Source organism: Drosophila navojoa, chromosome 3 (assembly GCF_054131105.1).
Source record: "Drosophila navojoa isolate 15081-1374.11 chromosome 3, UAZ_NAV_1.0, whole genome shotgun sequence".
NCBI classification, from domain to species: domain Eukaryota; kingdom Metazoa; phylum Arthropoda; class Insecta; order Diptera; family Drosophilidae; genus Drosophila; species Drosophila navojoa.
The window spans coordinates 9,736,223-9,756,085 of NC_142891.1; the positions used below are offsets into that span (position 1 = coordinate 9,736,223).

The window sequence follows — 19,863 nt, forward strand, 5'->3', positions numbered from 1 at the left end:
GAAATAAACATCAATACATCAAATTATAATGTAATAAATATAAATTTATTTATACAAGTATTTAGAAAGCAAGTCAATAATCGATAAGAGTTTGAAAAATAATTGCCGATGCTTCCAGATATCTGTTTACAAAACACACATGTAGATATTATGTGTCAGCCCTGACTTCTGTTATCGATACTCACACATTATTAGTATGAAAAAAATTGACAACAAACGACGCGACGACGCGCGCTATTTTCGAAACTTAACAACAATTTCCTTTGTTTAAACAATAAGTCTATTTGAGTGATTGTATATAAATATATTTTCCAAAATGAGCAACAAAAGCACTCCAGTGCAGCAACGTATTCATCAATTTCAAGCACGTGCGCGTGGTAGCTTCGGTGCCAGTGGCAGTGCCACCAAAACTCCTGCAACAGTTGCCGCTGGACTCAGACGCAAAGTGTTGACACGCACACCGAAACGCAGTGCCGAGAAGCCGGCAGCAGATCAACTCCTAAATACAGCCTTCAGCAGCGGCATTGCAACACCGAAACCAAGGCCAACGGCACTAAATGCCTGCTATACGCCATCCTCGCTCTATCGCAAGACGACGCCGTGCCACAGCAGCAGCAGCAGCATCAACATTGGCAATAGCCATAATAACGCCAAAAAATCAGCGAGCAAGGCAAAGGATAAAGATGCCATGACCGAGTCATTTCACAGCGTTGCCGAGGAGAGCAACATGATTGTGGCTGTGCGCGTGCGCCCACTGAATGCAGCCGAATGCCAGCGCGCCAGCGTCACAAATGTGGTCCAGGTGCATGGCAACAATGAACTGAGCGTTCATGCGGGCAGCAGCGCGGATGCCTCTGCTGGTTTCTCACATTTCTTTAGCTACGATCAGGTCTACTACTCGTGCGATCCGGACCGCAAGAACTATGCCGATCAGCTGGCTGTCTTCGCGGGCACAGCTCAGCCCTTGATCGACACCGCTTTCGAGGGCTACAATGCCTGTCTGTTTGCCTACGGACAGACGGGCTCGGGCAAGTCCTACAGCATGATGGGCATTGAGGGACTGGACGATGCGGCGCTCGATGGCAACGCGCCGCACGTGGAGGCCGGCATCATCCCGCGCTTCTGTCACGAGCTATTCCGACGCATTGATGCAGTGAAGCAGCAGCTGCAGGTTGAGGATTGATTAAATATATATCTCAGCTATATTTGATTAACATATACATATCTCCTTTCAGGTGGAGGTGGAGGTCAGCTACTTTGAGATCTACAACGAGAAGATTCATGATCTGTTGAGCGTTCAGCAAGCTATGGCCGCACTGCCAGACACGCCCGTGCAGCGGCAGGCTCTCAAGGTGCGCGAGCATCCCATCTTTGGGCCATATGTCGTCGATCTTAGTGCCCATTCAGTGGACTCGTATTCGGCCTTGCGCAATTGGCTGGCTGTGGGCAATTCGCAGCGTGCCACTGCCTCTACCGCCATGAATGACAAAAGCTCCCGCTCGCATTCCATATTCAATATTGTGTTGAATCTGACCGATTTGAGCAGCGATGGCAGTGATGACATGTCCTCCGACACAGACTCCGGCACCGTTGTCTCCCTCCGGCAAACGCGTCGCAGCAAAATCAGTTTGGTCGATTTGGCGGGCAGCGAACGCATCAGTGTTTCGGGCTCGAATGGCGAAAGGATACGTGAAGGAGTTAGCATCAACAAAAGTCTCTTGACGCTGGGCAAAGTGATTGCGGCGCTGGCCGATTCTCGCAAAGTGGGCGGCAATGCCACGCCCAGCACATTTGTCCCCTATCGCGAGAGTGTGCTCACCTGGCTACTGCGGGTAAGTGAAGCAATGCATACAATATTGCAACAGACACTTCCTTATCAGCTTATCATAGTTCGTTCTGGTTTACTTAATGCATTCTCTATCTGTGGCCCCATTGACCCAACGCATTAATCTTTCCATTGGTAAATTGATCGGCCGCCATTGCAGCAATGGACTTTGATTTCCACTAGGCCCTATAGATACATCTTTATCTCCTTTCGTATAGAGTTGCCTTCTCTTGTCTAAGGTCGCCTCGGTCGACTTCGTTGTCCAAATGCTCGAGATAATGAGTTAATCTTATAGTTTATTTTATGCTTATTTTTATTGGGCTCTCCCACGTGTCAGCTATCTTTCAAGATATTTGTTTAATTTGTTTCCATGGCATATGATTCAGGTCGGTGAAGTTCATTTATTAGGAATTTTTTGGAATTTAATTTGTAAATGATTAAGGAGCGCAAACAGATAAAGGCGAATATAAATAAATGAGTCACTTTATAAAGAAAATAATAATCAAAACAGTTATAACTTTCTTATTGGTTATATTGGTTTTTCCTTATTAAAGAATAATAAAAAAAATATTAAATAAATAAATATACATAATAAGTAATAACATTTAATAAAATCTAATTATAATATAGATAATACATTTTGTATTCATATATTATCTATATTTATAATATACTAAATACAAAATATATAAATTCACAATGATGCAAAAATATATTTAAATATATATACAACACTGAAAAATTTTTTAGGAAAATAAAAAATAATTAATTTAATAAATTAACAAAGAAAAAAATATTAAAAAAAAAAACAGGAAGCAGGAAGTTTTAAATCCCCAATAAAAATATAATTAAGATTTTTTCATTGAAAACGTAAAAAGATTAGATATCCTAGACATATTTCTAGAATATTTAGATAGCAAAAATTTCAAGACGTAGAAGAAATATGACTGAAAATATTGGTGTCAATGCAATCGTTGACTAATAGATGGAATGGCAACTTCTAGTTTGGAACCCTCCTCAGTTCGTTGCTCTTTTTATTGCACAGTTAAATTCGTATTCTTATCTGGAGGCCAAATTAGACCAACTCTAGACCAGACTCTTTGGAGTGTTTATCACATTGCTCTTATATGGGCATATAAAATATTATAAAGTACAATTGCAAAACAAAACATAAATAGTGTCAAAACAACTTTTGCCTTGGAGTTGATTTTATATACACTTCTGTCATATATAAAAATACATATTTACTGCGCAAGGCTTACATTTATAATTTATAATCAGAAATTATTTATTGAAAGCCGAAAATTTCCACTGTAAATTGAAATATTTTTAATAAATAAGAATATTTTTAATGTAGAATTCCATACTCAAAGTATATATTTGCTATAAAAAAATTAAAAATATATATTTTATATATTTTATTTTTAAATTAATTAAAAAAAAACTATTTCTTTCTTTACTCCTTCATTTATACTTACTTAGTAAAATTCACCCATAAAACTAAATATTAATGAATGGTTTGAAATAATAGAGAAAAAAATGTCATAGACGAGATATGTATAAGGTACAAAGAGAATATCATATATAAGAATTTTTGGTCTGCATAGGCATTTAATTATTATTTACTGTTATATTTTGGTCAATGCGCATTTAGTTTTTATTTTTAAAAAAATTGACGACTTTATATAAACAAATTATGCTTAAGCCACGTTCCGTTAAGTATTTCTGGTTCAAATTTCAAGGCGGACACACTAAAGTATTCCTTATAATTCCCAATTCCTAAGAGTACTTGAATGAGCACGTGCATGTGCTCACTTTATTATACGCCTTAGAGAATGTACATATGTACATAAATACGTCTGGTACTTTGTTGACCGAAGTCATATAATTTGAGAGAGATATTATTGCAGCAAATATTATCAAGTTTTCATAGAAATTCTATCTATACATGTTATAGACGTCTATAGTCGTATTATGTCCGTAATTGTTATCGGTCTAATGTGTGATTTTTCACGTAACTGACCGACCTTCAAAACTTACAAGTTTTTCATTATTTTTAGCACCCCTAGAGTAAATAATACATAACTGACCTCGCAATAAGATTATATTTATAGTTTACAATAATAACAGGAGCGCGTGGCAAAATATTTACACTATTCAAATAAATAAATGATAATCGAATTAAATAGAAAAATCATATCTTAAAAAAACTTTTAGAATATATATTTTTTTATTTTAGAATTAAGAATAAGCATTATATTTAAAAAAAAAAATAAATTATTCTACATTATTATTAGTTTTTATACCCTGAACCCATTGAAAATGGGAAATCAGGGTATTATGGTTTCTTTTATTTTTCTTAAATATTTAATTTACTATGAATTTTATTATTTCTTATTTTTTAAACTTCCTTAATTTTATTAAAATATTTTTTTTTTTTTATCAAAAATCAAATATTAACCTAATAATTTAATTTTCCCTAATTTTCTCCACCTTTAATATTTAACCCTCTTGTGGATAAACCGCTCCTGTTCCATTTTTGCTTACACTAATTTACTACAAAACTTAACACAAGCTCTCTAATGATGAGTGTTTATTGATAAATGTACTTCTCAGAGTGTTATTGCGATGAGTAAATCAATAGACGTTGACAAGGTTACAAAAGCTCTTAAGAAACGGCATTACAAAGTCCACGTAAACCCCTCAAAATAGTTAATTGTTTGTCTACAGCTCAAGTGCAGCTGAATAGAGAGCATGGGAGAGTATGGCTGGTAGTTGGTAGGTGGCTAAAACTACTTGTGAGTGTTATTCATAGTAGGTAATATCTCGAGACCTGTAAAGGCTTCACAATCCAATTGAAAGTCTAAATCAACAATTTATGGCGCCATATCATGCGCCTTAAAAGAGCTATTGATTGCGTCGAATCCCAAATGCGGCCATGCCTTCGTTAAGATATGACCAAGCAATCAAAGTTTGCTATCTATATGATATATATGTATATATACACATACATTCATATATATGTATTTATTTTAACAGTCTTTTTGCCGAAGTTTCCAGTGCACTCCATAGATAAGTTAGGTCGGGAACCATAACAACTTTTAAATATAGCTTTAAGTGTAATCTCATTAGCACTCAAGTTATCTAAATATGTACCCAGCGTATGTGTATATATATATATATATGTATACATATTCTTATATAGTATATGTTTGCTTGTGGTCATAAAAATCCGGCATATTTAAAAAACAACAACAAACCCAACAACATTCCCTTATACACACCCATTTTGAATTTGACTTTCTGTTAATTTTTGTTATTGCCTTTTTATATTTTTATTTTATTTTGTTTATACTAGAATAATATAACACTTGATAAGTTATCAGCGCCTCGTCTTCGCAATTGCGACAGCAATAAGCTGCGATATTGTTGTTGTTGTTGTTGTTGTTGCTGCTGCTGCTGCTTGCCACATTTACAGGCCGTTGGCTCGCATTTACATTTCTTTTTAATCATCTTGCCATCCTTGTGACCTGTAAAATAAATAACAATAATATATAGTAAAATATAATAAAGTTTAAGAGCGCAGGAAATCAAATATGGCTTTTCCTCATGGAAGTGCTCGACTAGTAAATACCCTGAGCACAGTGCAGAGAGTTACATTTCTTGTTTGTTAATAGATAGCTATAGCTGCTAGATATACGGCCTTTTAAGAAACTTTGAATTCTCTTCTAATTTTTGCACAGCTGTATAGAATTAGTAGTTCCATGAAAATTTACATGTAATATTATTAAACACATTTAGTTTAAACGGCTCACGCGGAAACTGCATTATCCTCAGTTTAGATTTATATAAACATACGCACAAATAATAATATAATAAATACATTCAGATATATTTATCTCATTTGCATAACAACGTTTCACGAACAAACGTCGTTTAGCACTTTATGAAATCATATTTAAAAACAGCAAAACAAAAACTTTCCATATATAAACGAATATACGTGTATGCAATACAGAAAAACTTTCTATGCAGGAAAAAAAAAAACTGTGCATATATCTAAATTCTATATACTACTTAATGGCATCGTACAAATCGTTTTCCTATAGACGTTACACATTACATTAAAATATTTAAATACCCTTCTTTATAGTCTAATATAATTGATAATGGCTAATGATATTTGCAGTAGGTTGATTGATTGCTGCATACATATTTTTATATATACATACATATATAATTATAACATATGTATGTACATATATCAATCAATCAATCATTCTGTTGCAATTATCAGCAACTGGTATATGTGATATACCAATTTTCTATACTACATTATTTGTAATCGGTACATACATAACTACATATATACAAATTGAAAAGTTGCTAAGAAAGATTATTGAGTTTTTTTTTTTTTTTCAATTTGATTTCCACTTATCAAGAGCATTTTAAATATTATCAGCTCAGAACTTGTTTGCTTGTGGTTGCTTATGCAATATTATTTGTACTAGCCCACTCAAGGTAAATATATTTACATCTTCTCTCCACAATTGAATTAAATATATATTTCCAATTTTTAAAGGGCATAGGGTATAAAAATAATTTTAAAAGTGAATTTAGATTTGTATTTGTTTTGACTTTATAATGATAGAATATTCAACTAAAATTTTATTTTTTTAAATACTTTACATAAATTATTACACTTTAAATCAATGGAAAAAAGTCCCACAACTTTTTGTAGAACTTTTTACTATCTATAATAAATTCCTAGGACTACTAATAAAGCTAAGCCCAAAACTAAAATATTTTTAATTTAAAAGTTTACTAGAAGCTTAAGCATTCACTATAAATATTGTAAGTAATAGCCTAGCTATAAACACAGACAATTTATCTAAGCAATGTTGTTAACAGTCTGTCATAAACACGAACAGCGTGTTAACAGTAGACCCTTTATTTTTCGCAACTATTTAACTATGTCAACTATGCAAAATTTTGGCATATTTGCTAACCTGTTTCACTAGAATATGTTTATGTTTATAATATACATACATATATATGCTATAGCAAAATTCTAGTCTGTTGGATTAACGTATAGCTGTGAAAACTTACAGTTCTGCGACTTTTTCAGTAAGCCCATATCATGCGTTTGAGAGCTGTTGGATTTCTTAGTCTTGGAGACTTTCAGCTTGGCAAGCAGTTGCTTTAGCATTGTCGAACTAGTCAGCTTTAGTATAACCCAAATCGAATAGAGCTATGTATAATCCTTTTCTTTTTTTTATGATTTCCTTTTTTTTAGTTTTTATGTGGAGTTAACTTTCACATTAGAAACTTGAATTGAAACTGTAAAAAAACTTTGCGGCTTCGTTTATAAATGTAATTTGATACATACATACATACATATAATGTTTATATCTGAAAAAGTGTTTGGTTTCGTGTGCAATATATTTTCCCACAAACCACAAAAGAAAAAAAAAAAAACACTAAAATATTTTTTAATTTCTCCAAGCGCTGTTTTTATCACAAATTAGTGTTAAACGAGGCTTTTTATCTCTATTTCTCTCTCTCCCTCTCCCTGTGGCTACTCATATTTTTGCTTTTTCTTTTAGAAAATATTAAAAGTCTGTATATTTATATATATTATATTCGCTTAACTAGTTTGGCTAATTGAAAACGCGTGCCGTCTGCTTGGCGACAACATGTGGCCATTGGCAATAATGGAAAACGCTCTATATATGAGAAGTTGTACGGTCTACTACAATATTGATACGTTTCCGTGCATGATATTATGATTATGGCATGACGATGTCTACTTAACTGGTTTATTTGTGCTAATTACAAATATATTCTACTATAATACTATAACTATACTATAAGTGTGCTTCATCTCATATAATAAACAAATAGAGGGAATGTTATATAATCGATTGGTGAGAGATGCGAATTCTAATAATATTCTAATATAGTTTCTAGTAAATAGATATAGTTAGTATATAGTTAGATATATATAATTTCTTTAGCATCGCTAATATGGTAATTCGACTTGTTGTTTATGCCCTTAGCACCTGTTGAATTTTGCGGTTTGTTATTATAGTAAATAATTGCTTTACAGTATTACTTAGTTTCAATAGTTTCCCGAAGTTCGGTAAATACAAAGTTTAAAAAAAATAGAAAAAGCTAAAAGTATTATAATAATATAATTTTTTATTGGGAAGTCTTTTAAAACCTTTTCAAAATATATTTCAATATTACTAGAAAGGTCCAATTTCACTGAATTTCCCTTACCTTCTGCTCACTGTAGCTCCATGCACACCTTACACACATATATACATGCTATATACGATATATAAGTATAGATGTACGAGTCTATATGCACATTCTCTCCCCCTTCCCACTTAGCTAACACTCGTCATCCCATCCGATTCGTTCCCATGCACAAACTAGTTAACATTGAATTTAAAATGAATCAAATTCATTGTATGAATAAATTGCATATTTTTTCTATGGCTTCCCATGTGCTTAAGCTGTTGTTGTTGTTGCTGCTGTTGTCACGGGTAGTTAATCTGTGAGGCTCTACTGTACTTGAAGTGCGGTTCAAAGTAGTTGAGACTTGATATGATCAAAAGTCTTTGGATTGAGCTCTTTCAATTGTGTCAAATGTCACATGAAATTTAATCAAATTGAATTGAATTCACTTCGCAAGGAACAAGTGAAAACATTGCAAAATTCAATTAAATAGGAGGATACTGTCATGAACTACGATTTCATGGTCCCAAGTTCCAGGTCAATTTAGTTTAAAGAAAACATATCTGTACTCAGATTGACCTCATCTGCGCTGACCTTAATGCAGCAAAATTGTCTTAAATGGTTGCCAGACTTCGAGTCGGATCTCTTTTTAATTCGATTTTCATTAGCAAACTGGTGCGAGACGAAAACATTTCCGTAGAGTCTTAACCGCGGGAACTCCAATAAATTAAATGAAATTTGTAGACAGACATTGGCGACTACATGGTGCTCGATCAAGATATTTTGTCATTAGCTATTAAACTAGCAGCGAAAAATCTCGAGTACACTTTAAATACCAAATCTCTTACTTCAAAGAAAAATAAAATATATATTGATGTCTCTTGTCCTTAAAATCTTAATAGATTATCAACCCATGCAGATTCCAGTTTTGCCTACCTGAGCGAGTAAAGTCTTTGAGGTTAAGCGTGGAGAATGAAAAAGATTTAGCTGATGCAATTTGCTCGACTCAGACGGATTGGATTCGTTAATTAGATTAAATGGAATTAGTGCTAAACTGGCGCATTATTAATCATCTTATTTCTAGCCTTTCTAGAGTATTACACATCCAGACTTTTCGCTGCTACAGTTTATCTGCAGATATTGAAATTCCCATTCATTTAGCCCAGACAAAATGTTTGCGTCATATTCAGTTTGACGCATTGGCTCAGGTATTCTCGTTTCAATTAAGTACTTCCTATATACTATATATATATATATACATGATCTGTATGCCGATTTGGGGCTGATAACGACGTTAATGCTTTATTTTCAAGCAATCTTTGCTTTTGTTTAACAAAAGTTGAATGCAAAAGCTGAGTAGAGGCGAACTGTGCTCTGATTATGACTATATGCTTATAATATATAGCACGTGATGTCATTTCTGCCCCTCTTTCTCCCCATATATATTTCTATAATATATAGCTAGCAATAGCATATATTTCTATTAAAGTATTTCTATGGCTTTTATTGTTTCATATTAAAGCAAAATGAATCAGTTGTAAATAACACGTTCCCAAGTTTTATAGCCCTCTTTAATCTATCAGTGATATCATTTTATGTAGAATAGTTTTGTTAGAATTTATGTAAGAGGCAGAAACAGAGTATATTAAATCATCACGAGTACACAAAATATTTTAATCACGACAAGATGCTGCAGCGATCTTCAGCTTTCATCTATCTCTGCTTGTATGAACGTGTTAATCTTAGGTTTCAGGACATAAATGAGAGATTTAAGAGTTTATAGCAGAACAAGATTCATTCAAGTAAATACTAATTTTTCTCCATTCAAAGCAATGTGAAGCATGATCGAACTTCATGCCTAAAATAATTTCGCTAATATTTTCTATGAAGCCGCCTCTAGATGCGCAAGAATTTTGCATTTACTTAAATAATTCGAATGTCTATTTTCTTAGCGACTCGACGTGCCGCAAAATTCTTGAAATATAGTTAGTTCAGCTCTAAAATTAGCCGTTATGTGAGAGAGTTTGCATGTTCACTTAGTTAACAAATATTTAATAAAATATTTAGATCATAAGTTTTAGATTCCATTGAAATTAAGTACATCTGATACTGTTACGTGAGCCAAGTGGCAAGCGCACGTGGCAAATAGAAATACAGCTGGGCACTTTAGTCTACAGATTTACAGTTAATAATGTGTTAATTTGAAAGCTAATAACACGCTTGTCTGGAGAAAATTTACTATAGAAAACTACGCCATAAATGATTTACCGATATAACATAAATAGGTTAAGATACTTCTGCCAAAAAGCGAGATCTTGATCGATTCAATGAATCCAATGTAAGCCAAGGTCTAATTTCTGAAAGCCTCTCGACCCACTAGGTCATTGTTATGCTATTATCTATCTATTCATTTCACGTATTTACTGAAATACGTTCTCAGACAGCTCTCAAATCTTGACTTAGTTTCATTTTAATTACAAACAGTTTTCTAAGCTGTTCCTCCTGTTAATAAATTCAATATAATTTAACTTTATTTTTCATAGGAACTTTACATACGACCCCAGTATTTTTATAGCACTCCAAAGGCCCCTCCACAGCAAACAATTTTTTTTCCCCCTTGTACTCTTTCTCCATCCAAAATAAGAATTTCATTTAGTTGTTTCGTTTTGTAAATACCAATAACTTTTTATTTATTGTTTATTTTTTGTATTTTTAGAAAGTTTTTCTTTTCTTTTTCAAATATAATATATTAGACTTAAATATAAATACAATAATATAATAAATTTTAAATTTGCAAAATTTTTCTCGATACCCGCAAGCTAAATGTTTTTGTTTTTCTTTTACATTTCAACAATAGTATAAATATAATTAAATGTTCGTTTACAATGCATTGTTTAATATCATTATGTCCATGTTAGTTGCACAGTTAATAATATACATATATACGTTGTTGAATTGCTTAAACAATTTTAGTTAATTAAATCAATTCAATAATAACAAGTATTAAATTCTTCAACAATATTAACTTGTATATGTATATGTATAACCATAACTATCTGAAACTTTAATAATTATATCATAAATACATCAATTTTCAATTTAAGCTCATTTATTATATAACTTAAACATTTTGTTGCTGGCGAGAGTAATCGTTTATTTTAATATTAGGATGTCTAATATAGACAAGGATAAATATAAGTCTGGGTCAAAACTATATATATATAAAAAGAAATATATATATATAGCTAAACGCTTGTAGGAAGAAAATACTTAATATTTTTTGGTGCCAATGAAGCTTTTTAAATATAATTTTTCCTGTAAATAATTTTGGCCCAATTTTCAGAGTGTAGAAACTGAAATCAATTGTTTTTTTTCCTCTTCTCTCACAAGAGTTTTCCCTTGTTTCTAAATAAAGAACAAAAACAATCAACTTGCTTCATTATTGAATGTGCTCTACTGCAATATTTTTTTACTCAGTCTCGTACGCAAAATAGAAAAATATTTCAGGTATTTCTGGCGATTTTGCTTCCCTCGATCCATTCTATTGTTTTTGTTTTTGTTTTCGCAGTTGCCACAGTTCGCTTGAGTCAAGCGGGGCGACGGCTTTTGGATTTTATGTCAATTAAATTACTATGTTCATTTTTTTTTATGCATGCGCATAAAATAAAACAAACAAACAAAGGTTGTAAACTGCTTGTATAATAAATTGGTATCAAGTTAAACAGCAAAACAGAAACAGAAAACATAAAACGGCAAATAGTTCTTGCTGTTATTTGTTTTTGTTTTCGTATTTGCTGTTTGTAGTTGTTGTTCTTGTTGTTGTTGCTGCTGCTATTTGTAAATGGTAGTGTTACGTCATAGGCGGAAATGCACGCAATTGTTAGTATAGGTACAGTTGCAGTAGATTATTGTAGTTGTCTCGCTCTCACTTGCGCTGTCTGCCCAGCAGGCGCTTAAAGCATCTTTTACAATGCTTCTTCTCATTTAATTTTTGTTTTTTTTTGTTGTCTTTATCTAACTATATATGGCATTGTGAATTGCTGCTGCTGTTGTTTTTCATTTTACTTTTTTTTTTTTGGCTTTTATTATGCCACCTGTCTGTCTCTCCTCTTAAATCTGACTAGTTACTGCTGTGCTTAAACCTTGCAGCTCTGCTGCGTTGGCACAACAGTTGTCAGATTCGCCATTTGGTGTTGCACTTCGTGCTCGTGCTCCAACTCGTGCTCGTGCATCTCCTCCTCATCCTCGCAGATGCTCTCGTGATGTTTACGAGAATCACGTTTGCGCATGTAGTTGATCAATGGCCGTTTCTTGTGCTCTTTGCAGAATGGGCAATCCTTGCGCAGCTGCTTCTCCGATTTTAGTTGCTTACATTTTTCTGTAAATACAAAAAAAGAGAGACAGCTGGTTAATTGTGATCTATTTAAATGGACGATTGCTTAATATTGTTTACAGCACAAGCAAGGTTGTTGTTGACATACAAATACATAAACACTCAAGCATACACTCGCATATACACATACATATATAGAAAACACATCACGCGCTCTCTCTTTCGTTCTCTTGGCCGTTGCCTCTTATTGGCCTACGTGCGTGCGCGCACACTTTGCCCCTTTCCAGCTGCTTCGGCTGCTTACGTGACGTCACGTTGTTAACGTCACGTAGCGGCAAGTTTTTACAAATGTTTTGATTGACCCTGTGACATGTGGGTTCGCACAGGGTGCTCTCAATGGGCAAGCCGCCGTTGATTACGCTACAGCCAATGGAGCTCCCACACACTTACATACATATGTACATATAAATGAATATATATTTAGATTGCTTTTCATTGATTAAATCGTTGCCGGTCTATATATAGACGCAATTTTAGCGATTGTTCTCGTCAAGCGTTTGATAAGCAACCTTGACTTATCTGAGACCAACGCATAAAATTTCATCTAATCTATAAAAATTACAATTGCGCGGCAGCAATGCATAAATTACTCATGTGTATATTTACTTCTTTTTTTTGGGTTGTTGGCTTAAATAGCACATGCATACATACTATATACTTATTGCGCCGCAATTTCTTGTTTTGGAATCAAACACCTGCTTGCCTTTTCTTTTTTTAAGCCGAGGGGTAGTCAGCTTAGTGGTTCCAGTTCCAGCTCAGCTGAACCGGACTCAACCTCTTTTGCCTTACAAATTAAAGTTATATTTAAATTCTTTTGTTGCTCTTTATTGCTTATTGTACTCTTTAATATTTGGCTTTTAAATTTGAATTTTGCACTAAAGAAGACAGCACTTAGAAAATCTCGACAAAGGCAAAACTTTGTTTAAGTAAAACCATTGTTTATTCATACTAAATGGCTGTACTTAAGTTTCTCACGTGACAAATTGCTTATTTTGTAAAGTGAAAGTAAACAAAGATTACAGAAGTGTGCAAACAGAAATGAATGCATGTGACACCTGATAAGAGAAATTTGATAAATGTAATGTGTGCGGCACCCTGTGATTGCCCAATTTTCATATGCGAGTGCACACACACTCGCATAGATGTCTTCGCATGTGCGCAAATTAAGGCGTGTTATTCATACACACTCTCACATGTGTACAATGCACAGAAAGAACACTGCGGCTATTTTTAAATTCTTGCAAAAACAACACATAATGCGGGCAATCACAATAAACAGCAAATAAGCAAGCGCCTGTACATATGTATGTGCGTACATACGTACGCAAAAAATGGCTGTTTTTGTATGTTTTGCAGTGCGTATTTTTGCAATTAACGCTTTTTACTTAATTTACAGACATGTTATATTTTGACTTGACAAAAGCTGAATGTCATGACATACTTGTGCATGCATAAATATATACATATGTACGTATGTACATAAATACATACATGCGTTGTAGATGTTGTCCCTATTTTCTAGGTATTATGATTATTGTTTTTGCTCAAATTACCTTGCACTCGACTGTAGGAGTCCTTGGCCGGATATGCGCTGGCACTGCTTGCGTGCTCCAACGTGCCATACGGGAACTGCTCGTAGTCACGGTAATAGTTGTTGCGCATCGAGCCCCCATAAGACAGCGTCGAGTCGCCAACAAATACTCCCCAAACGTCCATATTTGTGGTTGTTGTATATTTTTTTAGAAAGGCGGATTATGTAGGTTGCACTGCCGATGTATGTGGGCTGTGCTTTAGTGTTGTTTGTTTCTGTTGTTGTTGATTAGTTCTGTTTTATTGTTGCTTTTGCGCGCGTACTTTGTGCGAGGTCGTTTCACTTTGCCTTTTTTCTGTTTTCTTTGTGTGTGTCCTCTTATAACGTGCAATGAACTCTTGCTATTCACGTAAGCGTTTTACACTTTATACCAAATAACGAATTGTTGTTGTTGAATATTCACTTCATACCAAGTTGAGGTATAGAACCAGTTTATATATGCATTGATTTTAAATGCACTGTTTTCGTACTAAAGTACGGAGAACTCTTTTTTAATGCTCTTAACGCTGTCAGATCAAAACTGAAACTGAAAGCCGAACGCCATATTACTGCATTTTTGTAGCCCTCGCGCGTCCGTTCGATTCGTGTTTGTTTTCGTCGTCGTCGTGTCTCGTTTCGCGACGCGTAGCAGTTGTTTTTGCTTTTTGCGTCGATTTGTTTGCTTACTTCTATACGGCTGATTGCTGTACATATGTACATATATAAGTGGGTATATTGGTTAAAAAGGTTTATGTAATAAACAAAGGGACTTGACCATAGAATTTATTGCGCACTGATATTATTTTATCATTATTAATAAAATATTGATATGAAATACATTTTGTTTTGCAATAGCTCTTTGTCTAAGAGCCATACCTATTGATTAAGCCGTTGTGCGTAGTATCTGAAGGTCGAGTGGCAGCTAAAAACGTAAAAACTCGCCTTTGTCGCTTCGACGTCTCGTGCTTTCCCTTGAGCTTCAACACATGTGCTCCTGCTAGTATAGCACATATTGCTATTTCTTTTCAACTCACGAGAGATGGGGCACAGTGGTATAAAGCGTATTTTTTTTAATGATCAATATTCAACAAACAATTGGTAAATGATGCGTAGATTAAATGGTTTTGAAACGATTAGTTAATTTTCTTGATGATTCATCTTATATTCATCGTCTTCCAGTCAAAAACAGTTAAGACGTGTTAATTTGTTTGTGGCATGGAAAATATTGAATATCATAAACTGATGCTGGAAGTTTTTCTTGTTAGCGTTAAGTTGCTAAAACAAATGGATGATTTTAAAAATTGTCACCTTAACCAAATTTGATGTCATATAACTATACTTAAGATTGAAATTTTGGAATTACTTTTCTTCGTATAACTCGAGGCAAATGTTGCCATAGGTTGCTAATCGCCGTCTAGACTGAATGCCGACTTTGCGCTATATAGCGAAAGGTTAAAAATTGCGTGAAATTTTGTTGCTAAGCAAAACATTGATCCCATGCTTTGTCAATGACGGTATAAATTACAAATGATGGATGTAGATTCATAAATTAGGTTGCAGACATCTTCTTAGGTTTATTTTTTGAACGTTTAAGCAGACATTTTGATTCAGATATTTGGGGATCGAACTTTCGTATCAAATGACGTAAATTCTATAGGTTAATGAGTAAAATAACAAATTTTAAACTTTTGTCTTCACTAAAGGTTAATATCAATTTAATTTGCGTACAGCTTGTGTTAATTGATCTACCTACGTCATAGAAAGGTATCTTAATCAAGTTGTTTGCTGTTTTGATTGTACATATCACCTTTTAGCGACTTTTTGTGGTTTAAGTATTTTGTACACACGACTTTCTGTGTGCGATGTCGTGACATGCTTCTAGAAGTGGGCGGCCATTCGTTTCCAAATACCAAAGGCTATATATAGCAAAAGTATTCCTTAACAACAGGTTTTGAGACAAAAATAAATCCGAAATTGCAACATTTATATGGAAAAAACTGACTAACTAACCACAAAGCCATGACACATTAATGATATATTCGGTGACAATGTCTGGGGTGGCACCTACTCAATTTAATCCGCAGCCAATGGTTGCGTGATCTCAGTAAAAGCAAGTCTGGACCGGCCCCTCAGCTGTTTGACACCTTTGAGGTCAGCTGAAGGTTTTTAAATAGTATACAATATTTAATAAATCGTATTGGTCTTCGCTAAAAACCTCTTTAAATTTACACCTTCGTTCTAAAAATATCCAAAGCCTTTCAATTATTTTTGCTTCTTATTTGAGGGCTTACAACTCACTGTAGATAAGTGCACACACAATGCCAATCCGTTTTTGGCGCTCTCCCTTATTCGCTCATTCGCAACTGCCCACGCCCACGTTGCGTCTGCTGCTGCGCAGTTTATGCAAACATAAACTCTCGTGATTATCATGCTCTCCCACTCTCCCACTCTTTCTCTCTTTTCTTCTCGATTCTAGCGATGGTATGTATCATGCACATCAGAGAGTTAATCAAACAAGTGTCTATTACACACGCCGACAAATATAAATACATATACACAAACGTATGTACATGCATGTGTACATTTGTATGTGACTATGTCTGTACATATATATATATGTACATATGTATTTGTTTATTTTGTTGACACAACTTAGAAGCTAGCTATCTCACTCCTAACTGCAAGCCGATAACGGTTAACGGTCGCTGTTGTCGTTGCCGCTGCTTCTGTCTTTTCGTCTGCTTTTAAAGTTTGTCAAAGCGACTCCCCTCCTGCCAGCAGTGATAAGTCCTTATCTTTGGAGGTCATAATTGGTTAAGACTACCTATGCATGTGGAAAATTGAAATGATAGAAACAAGCATACAAAGTACGTACGAAAAAAAAATTCTACATATACATGTATGTATGTAGGTATATTGTATTCTTAAGCAGTGTTGAACAACATGTAAATAACAGCTTCTTTAGATTTATCTTTTAAAATAAGGCGATGCTTTAAATGTCAATTTTACAAATCAGTTTATATATTTTTTACCCAAAACAGCAGCTATGATTAAAAGTGTTTCATTTTCTGTTTCCCTGCAGGAAAATCTAGGCGGGAATTCGAAGACCGTGATGCTGGCCACCATTTCACCGGCCAGCCTGCATGCGGATGAGACGCTAGCGACGCTGCGGTATGCGTGCAAGGCGCGGTCCATAGTGAATCGGGTGAAGGTGAATGAGTCGCCACATGACAAGATTATCCGTGACCTGCGCGCCGAGGTGGATCGCTTGAAGTCGCTGCGTAACGAGTATGAGAGGCAACGACGGCTCTCGGCTAGCAATAACAATCCGCCGGCGCCGCGGAAAATCATAATCGAGACGTCCGTCGATGACAGTGAAGTGGAGGCACTGCGCCAGCAGCTGGCGGAGCGAGAGCGTGAGCTAAATCGCGCCCAAAAATCATGGATGGAAAAGCTGAAAGAGGCTGAGGATCAGCGCAAATCCGAGCTGCGACTGCTCAAGCGCAAAGGACTCGCACTAGAGCTAACGGCCGAACAGAAGCAAGCATGTCTGGTGAATCTCACCGATGATCCCATGCTAAGTGGCACGCTCTTCTATCTGTTGCCACCGGGCATTGTTCGGATAGGCCGCGGCCGTGCACCAGGTGCGCCGGCGAATTCCCTGCCGGACATCGTGCTGGACGGTCCGTTGGTGGCGCTGCAGCACTGCAGCATTGAGCACGATCGGTCGGGTCGGCTGTACGTGACTCCGGGCAGCGAGGACTTCGAGACCTATGTGAATGGCGAACTGCTGCAGCAGCGACGTCCGCTCTACCATGGAGATCGTCTGGTCATTGGCGGCTCGCACTATTTTCGCATCTCGAATCCGTTCTGCAGTCAGCGTGGCAAAGCGGAGCAGCTCCATGTGGACTTTCAGTTGGCGCATCAAGAGATTCTGCAAAAGCAGGAGCAACAGCTGCGGGACGAACTGGAGGCGGAGAAACGGGCGGCCCTGACGCGCATCGAACAGGAGCGAGAGCAGCATGCGCGTGACTTTGAGGAGCGGCTTCAGTGCCTCGAACTGGAACAGTTCAAGTACAAGTGCAACAGCGAAATGCTCGAAACCGAACGCCAAGCGTTGGCCCAGCAACAGCTGAAGCAGTCAACGCCCAGCTACGACCTGACGACGACTCCGGCGCAAAAGTCCACGCTGCTGGAAGACATCCAGCGCATCATGTTGAATCCCAGCGAGGAGAGTCTGCACAAGACGCAGCTAATGGTGAAGGAGGCGACGCAACGCTGCCGCCAGTTGGGACTGCAGCACCTGGAGTTTCGGCAGACACAGACGCCGGATGAATTTGGACTGCTGCGCACTGTCATCCTCATTGTGGACAAGCAGCGTTCCTTGAAGGCGGAATGGCCGATTGGACGTCTGACCGTGTGGCTGGACATGCAGCGGGATGCGCCGCCCAGCTGTGATGCAAGCAATGTGTTCGACAGCGTTGAGATTGATTGGGAACCCATGGATGCGGCACTCAATGAAACTCTCAATGACACCCAGAATTCCAGTCGCATTGCCCTCAATCTAAGTGCCATGAAGGATGCACTGCTCAAGCAGCCATTCAAGCGTCTGCTCAGCGCTAATAATACGCCGCAACAGAGCTCCACCAACAGTTCACCCAGCAGCAAGCTGGCAATGTATACTAAGCGTCTGCTAACCTACGATCTCGAGGAAGAGATGCAACAGCACCAGCAACAGCATCCGCATCAGTTCCCGGCGAACAGCAGCTCCAATTTGGCGCAGCTGGCGCAGCATGAACTGCAGCTGATGCAACGATCGGCGCAGCGACTGCGTCGCCACTGTGAGCAGGCGCAACAGGAGCGCGAGAATCAGTCAGATGCCGGCTGCCAGGCTGATCAGTTGCAGGAAGCGCTCAACCGGTTGGATAGCGTGCTTCTGAGCATGCACAGTTGCCTGGGAACGATGCAGTCAACGGATGTGAGTTCACCAACCAAAGCTCAAAAGGCTGTGCGTTTTCTAATTGATTGACGATGTCAGTTATATATTCATTATATAGCCATATTTATACCCATACCTTATATTATATATCTTCATATATATCATATATGTATGTATATATGATTTTTACTGCAATTTTATGTATTTGTTTTTATTGGTTTTTAAAATACAAAAATATACTTACAATGCATAAATACATATACATGTATATGTATATATGAATTATTCATGTACTTATTTTATAATTTGTTATTAATTCAAATGAATTATCAGGTAAAACCTTATCTACCAAGTTATATTTCAAGCAAGTTTTTCGAAATCTTAACGAAGGATTTTTCTACCCCAGCGTAAGTCTACATATACCAAAACAACACCAAACTTTTCGATAAAAGATATAGAAAGCTTTGCTCTTACTATTTATGCTGACTTTTTGCCCTCCTATTGGTTTTTATATCATTTTATTGTTTGTAATGTAATAAACATATTTCTAGTTTTCTTTTTTCCTAATTTTCAGTTCATAAATCTAACATATTTGCTTAGTTTTTAATATGCCATCAATTTATAAAATCTGTTTTCTTATAAATAGTTTAAAAATATATGATTTAAAATATATACATATTTGTGTATATAAATTGTACTTTCTTCATTATCTACATTTCATTATCAGTTTCCTGAACTTAAGTTTTTTACTATCCCGATTTTTGATTTTTGATAATTGATTAATGATTTGCGATTTTGAATTTCTGATTTATGGTTTGTGATTCTTTTTTAAAGATAATCTTAAAAAGAAATTTCTAGTGTCTAGCAACAAGTTTATATTGAGATATTACAGT

The 19,863-nt window shown here is 35.9% G+C and overlaps 3 protein-coding genes across 3 annotated transcripts; 1 reads left to right on the top strand and 2 right to left on the bottom strand.

Annotated features, from left to right (window-relative positions):
- Positions 1 to 174: 174 nt before the first annotated feature.
- On the top strand, positions 175 to 19,165 carry neb (kinesin family member nebbish). Its single transcript, XM_030384875.2, has 3 exons — positions 175 to 1,171; positions 1,236 to 1,832; positions 17,114 to 19,165. The coding sequence occupies exons 1-3, from the start codon at positions 317 to 319 to the stop codon at positions 19,058 to 19,060; spliced, it is 3,399 nt and encodes a 1,132-aa protein (XP_030240735.1). The 5' UTR covers positions 175 to 316; the 3' UTR covers positions 19,061 to 19,165.
- LOC115562806 (fledgling of Klp38B) lies at positions 5,150 to 7,199 on the bottom strand. The gene is made up of 2 exons (XM_030384916.2): positions 6,935 to 7,199; positions 5,150 to 5,355 (listed from the first exon to the last, which is right to left on the bottom strand). The coding sequence occupies exons 1-2, from the start codon at positions 7,032 to 7,034 to the stop codon at positions 5,180 to 5,182; spliced, it is 276 nt and encodes a 91-aa protein (XP_030240776.1). The 5' UTR covers positions 7,035 to 7,199; the 3' UTR covers positions 5,150 to 5,179.
- On the bottom strand, positions 12,057 to 14,597 carry fok (fledgling of Klp38B). The gene is made up of 2 exons (XM_030384914.2): positions 14,015 to 14,597; positions 12,057 to 12,446 (listed from the first exon to the last, which is right to left on the bottom strand). Exons 1-2 carry the CDS (start codon positions 14,175 to 14,177, stop codon positions 12,205 to 12,207), a joined length of 405 nt encoding a protein of 134 aa, XP_030240774.1. The 5' UTR covers positions 14,178 to 14,597; the 3' UTR covers positions 12,057 to 12,204.
- Positions 19,166 to 19,863: the final 698 nt, after the last annotated feature.